This window comes from Phaethon lepturus, unplaced genomic scaffold (assembly GCF_000687285.1).
Source record: "Phaethon lepturus isolate BGI_N335 unplaced genomic scaffold, ASM68728v1 scaffold12463, whole genome shotgun sequence".
Lineage (NCBI taxonomy): Eukaryota > Metazoa > Chordata > Aves > Phaethontiformes > Phaethontidae > Phaethon > Phaethon lepturus.
The window spans coordinates 6,067-11,252 of NW_010531252.1; the positions used below are offsets into that span (position 1 = coordinate 6,067).

At 39.3% G+C, this 5,186-nt stretch overlaps 1 protein-coding gene across 1 annotated transcript; it reads right to left on the reverse strand.

The window, feature by feature from the left end:
• Positions 1 to 1,203: 1,203 nt before the first annotated feature.
• Positions 1,204 to 4,844, reverse strand: DPY30 (dpy-30 homolog (C. elegans)). The gene is made up of 4 exons (XM_010284480.1): positions 4,779 to 4,844; positions 4,647 to 4,694; positions 3,217 to 3,359; positions 1,204 to 1,498 (listed from the first exon to the last, which is right to left on the reverse strand). Exons 1-4 carry the CDS (start codon positions 4,812 to 4,814, stop codon positions 1,426 to 1,428), a joined length of 300 nt encoding a protein of 99 aa, XP_010282782.1. The 5' UTR covers positions 4,815 to 4,844; the 3' UTR covers positions 1,204 to 1,425.
• Positions 4,845 to 5,186: the final 342 nt, after the last annotated feature.

Below are 5,186 nucleotides of genomic sequence, written 5' to 3' on the forward strand. Positions count from 1 at the left end.
CTGTGACTGTCAAACAAATTATGGTCATTCTCCCAGCCTGTTAAAAACTGGGCTATGCTTAATCTGGATTCCAATATGCAGTGCTAGTGGACAACATTGATTATGCTCCTTGTTACAAGTGTCAGAAAACAGAAACAGGAATTCTGAGGGCTTTGTCTAGTCCCTGTACTCATTGCCAATAACTTAGTAAGCCAGTTCTCCAGCTACAATATGCGTATTTTCAGAGCTCTACTAGTATTTTTTCACAACATATTGTTTACTGTCTTATGTCTACCTTTTTCTTCTGATCCCCAGTCTTCTGTTGCAGCTTCTTATATTGTACCCTGAGGTCTGTGGCCTTTACCCCTACTGAGATTACAGGACAAATAAACAAGGGGTCAGAAAAAGATGTTAAGAATGGGAAAAATAAGAACAACAACAAAAAGGTGTTAGTAAACCCAAGAAGAAAAAAAAGCAGAATATTTGGTATTTTACTGGGTAGATTAGGATTGTCTTGGACATTAGGAAAAAGTTCTTCACTGAGACGGTGGTCAGTCACTGCAACAAGGCTCCCCAGGGAAGTGGTCATGGCACCAAGCCTGTTGGGAGTTCAAGGAGCATCTGGATGATGCTTCTTAATCATACTGTCTAGTTTTAGGTAGTCCTGTGAGGAGCAGGGAGTTGGACTCCATGATCCTTATGGGTCCCTTCCAACTTGAGATATTCTACAATTCTATCTTTGTATTGCTCCCCCTAGTTGGAGCATTCTTTCTCTATCAGAGAACTGAATTACAGGACCTTTTAAAGTCCCTTCAAACTTTATCCTGTGTTTCATTTAAATCCAGCACACCAGGCACAGGAGATCAATGATGAATGGTTACAGCACACCTCATTAATGTAAGTATGTGAAACACTGGACACTGTCTGCAGGTGGTCTGTTCAGCTGCTGAATCTAATTGTTTTTTTTAACTAAACCCATTTTCCTGGTGTTCTCAAGCAAGTTCTCTCCTCTCTACTTAATCAATGCGTCCTCAAAATAAATTCTAACTGCCCTTAAGTTGTTTGCTTCCTGTATAAGCATGTTGCATGTGGAGGGTGCTATATAAAATCAAATAAAGTTATATACATTATCACCCATGTGATTCCGATAACAAATTGTTCCCCTTTGTTTTATGCATTCAGGTGATGTAGGCCCATGGAATTATTCAGACTTTCACCAGGCAGTGCAGTTTCAGTACTTTATTTTGAAAGTGTCTTAATAGCTAGTTTAAAACAAGTGAACAAATTAAATGTAAAGTGTCCTTTATTAAATAACTCAAAAGGTAATGCAAATTGTGCGATTAAGAAAGATAACATCATGGTTCCAAAGGATTTTTACAGCAGGAAACAAATTGCGACAAATGAGCATTTCAGTCTAGCAGCCAAATTGTCCTCATTTTTATGGAGTTAATTTCGGTCCTCAAATTGTGACTTGTTTTTTAAAAGATATGCTGCTAGAAATTCAATGGGATTTGGTGGTCTGTAAGGAAAAAAGTAAATCAAAAGCAATTATTTTTTGTTCCATGAAATTAGGTAGATGAAGAACTAACTACCTTCCTTTAAAAGCAACGTAACTCCTCCCAAACACAAGCATTGATTTAGGGATGACCAGCTACCTACAGTTACCCTGTAAATTTCCAGTTTATGTCTGATGAGAATTTTTTTAATAAGGAGTCTTAGTCACCATTGGTCCAATGCTACTGAATTGCTAGAACAGTTACATACCTAGAACTAGGGTATACTCTGTAAACATAAATACTGTATGTACACCACTGGAAGTTACATGCATTTGCCTATTTCTTGAACTCATGCTACATAAAGTAAAAGTTAATCTGTCAGTGCTTTCTTGCTTCATATTCTTCAAATGGTTATTGTGTAGCTTTCTGCATTAGAGCCTTTTTCATGGTTTCTGGCAACTGAAATGAACACGCCAAAACTTCAACAAAAACTTTAAGTTTGAGAACTGCTGTAATTTTGCAAGTAGTCTGTAATAAACACTTCTGACCACTGGCCTTAGTCTGTAAATTTGTTTTTAAAAAGCTCCTCCAGCTACAGTTCACAAATCCTCCTAATCTGGATTCTGTCCACAGAATAAATGACAAACTTACTCATTCCACATTGGGTCAGACCAAAGGTCTGTCAGTGACCAAATATGCCTCTAAAGAACAAACAAAAAAATGGCAGTGGGCAGAGATAGATCTCCATAGTGAAGGAAGATATTTAAAAAAAAAAAAAAAAGAAAAAAAAAAAGGTTTGTCTGTAACACAAGTATCCAGACTGTAAGCGTGGGGTATCCACATCAGGCTGTGTTTTTTCACTTTCATTCTGCAGAAGAACTTCCACAGATGTCAAGTGAAGATCTGCACACAGCTCAGGTGTACACACAGGGTGTACCTTCCTAGATGCTCTTTTGCCTCATTAGCTGTCTCCTTTTGAGGTTCAGACACTGTTGAAGGTTGTTCTGGCTATAGGTACTGTGATGCAATTATGGTCATCCATACCAGCTTTTCATAATGTTATTTCGGCAAAATTGAGCAATGGTTTACATGCAGTATGACTCACCAATAGTTCGTATGCACCAAAAGGCTAGAAATTACTTTGGATAAGATGAACAACCTATTACCGAAGAATACCTGTCTACATTGACTGATAAGAGATTGGGAGCACCTTGACAGTATAATCTTTACGCAAAGGATAAATTATCAGTTTACTTCTCACTGTCTTGACAGTGCAGGGTCAGCCTCATACTTTAGAAAGTGTTTTAACCGCCGACAAAGATGCATGTCAGGCCTGATTTGTTGGTCTGTTTGTCTTTTAAATGGCAAGCAGAACTCTTTATAATTCCACACCACAAAAATCTTGTTCAAAACTAGAACAACTTCTTGCCTTGCTTCTATAAGGTGAATTATATGATAAATAAAAAAATATATTCTTCCCTCTGAAAACCTCTGCAGTAGCATACCTCATTGTGAGATCACAAATTCAGTAAGTAACTCTTATCAGACTATATGCACCTAAGTGAGGAACACATTCTGCACAGTCAATCATAGTAATGCATAGATTCGTAAACTTGTTGTAATGACTTTCTTACAACTAGAAAAACCATGTCCGATGTGCAAGGTCTGAAAAGGTGACATACCACCCAAGTTTGAGACCTACTTTTCTCCTAAGAACCGAGGGAACATTGAAGCATCTTACCTCTCTTTTGCAAGAACAGCAAGTCCCTGTAGCAAGATAGGTACAACTGTCTGATCCAAGTAGGCACGTGTGGGTAATGACTGAAGATCCACCTTCTGCTTTGATGTCTTCTCTGCATTTATTTTCTCATTTTCTACTATCCTCTGAAGTAGGGGAAAAAAGCGAACAAACATCGGTAATAGCAGCCACATCCACTTTGAAGTGCGAGTGCAAACAAAGTACCCATCTCTGCAACTCAGTGGCAGCAACTTCTTTACATCTTTTAAGAAAATTTAAGTGCCTATTTTTCCTTGCACAAAAACCTAATCCAGAGGAGACTTCTGTTAAACTCTTATGTTTTGAAGAAATAATGTTAAGAAGTTGCAAGTTTTCTAAAACAGAAGTCACCAAATCTCTATAATTTGTGCTTTTGCGTTCACAGACTTTAAATTCTACACCACTGAGACAGGAACAGCTACCACTAAGACCAGTCTCAATTAAATGGTTCCTGTATACACGCACTTTTAACACAAAACGCTAAAAGCACAAGAAATTCAGGTGAAGTCTGAGATAAAGGGGACTCTGTTAAAGTCAGGCACTTTGAGATCGTGCTCTACTAAACTACATACAGAAACTTTAAAGAAAACATATGCAAAATGCTTCCAGGTGCTTTTTGGTCAAAAAGTGCTGAATCACCTTACACCATGCTATACTGTAGTTAAAAAAGGATACGCCGACACTGCCAGTAAATCAAACATATTCAACGCAACAATACAGGACCAACGTATCCAACGTGTTCTGGTTCTGTAGTGGAAGGCATCCAGGCAAGCAGTTATCAGGGAGATCGCTCACAAAGGACGTTTAAAAGAAGTTGGTGCAAACGCTTTCCATAGAGTAGGAGCTTATAATGGAGGGAAACTGAAGGCTTTTCTTTAATGAGTAAACAAATATCATAGAGTTCTTATTCTAACCCATGCTGTCATCAACAGTGGAGAGAATGGATTGTGTCTGCTCTTTCTCAGCATAATAAAGATAGCCTGGATTATTCCAATCCAATATCTTTATTTACAAGAATATGAAAAGAATCTCTCCCTTTGATACTTTTATAGAAATCCCATCAAGTCCTGCTACCCCCCTCCCTGTAATAAAAGACTGTCTGGCTTTTTGTGGCATAATATATTAATGGAATACAGCATACTTCCAAAAAGCCCCACCTCATTAAAATGTTCCTTATTTACTTCAGTATGCTTTAGTATAATGGAAGCAACACAACAGAAAATAAATTAATTAACAGCCAGTTATGCAAGGGACTAGTATCTGTTGGCTCAGTTTCCATATGACTTTCTTGAGAACATTACATTTGCTGAAGTTAAGACTCAAGACTCTACGTTTTTCCCTTTCATCAGGAATGTGACTTCCACTCTACTTTGCAGCAACAAAATCTTTGTTACCTCTACATTTTCAGTGAGACCGTATTCAGAATGGGGATTTTCTGGAACCTGTAAAATAACACATGGTCAGCAAAGCGTAAATGCTCCTTTTACGCATGTGACACGATACACGTAAAACACTTCTTGCAATACCTGTGGCTGTCCCTCCATAATCTGTTCTGCCTCCATGATTTGGAAAGTGGAATTTGCTGGACGTACAGTAATCTTGGAAAGCAATAAAAAAATTGGTCAGCAGGCCGAGATGAAGACAAGGGTTAGCTGACTGACATTGCATCACTTGGTTACTAAGGCACAATTAGTAGAGAGCTCTGTGCTCCCCCGCTGCCAAACGTGCACACGTTCCTCCTGCACGCAGAACTAGGTGTCTTAAGGTTCGCGTTACGTCCGCTGAAGAAAACGGCACCGGGATTAGAAAACACGTTAAAACGAGTCCTCAGCGACGGCCCGCTCCGCTGCCCGGCCGACAGCGCCCGCGGAAAGGCGGAGACATTCCTTCCTCCCTCCCCCGCACGCCGCCGGCGGGGCCGGGCTGGGACCCTG

What these genes read in the sequence shown, in the direction of transcription:
- DPY30 (XM_010284480.1), bottom strand. Translation starts at nt 4,814, where the DNA reads ATGGAGGCAGAACAGATTATGGAGGGACAGCCACAG. An exon ending in TTATGGAGGGACAGCCACAG is followed by an intron (nt 4,695 to 4,778) that starts GTATTGCAAGAA and finishes GTTATTTTACAG; the next exon opens with GTTCCAGAAAATCCCCATTC. An exon ending in GCTGTTCTTGCAAAAGAGAG is followed by an intron (nt 1,499 to 3,216) that starts GTAAGATGCTTC and finishes TTTTCCTTACAG; the next exon opens with ACCACCAAATCCCATTGAAT.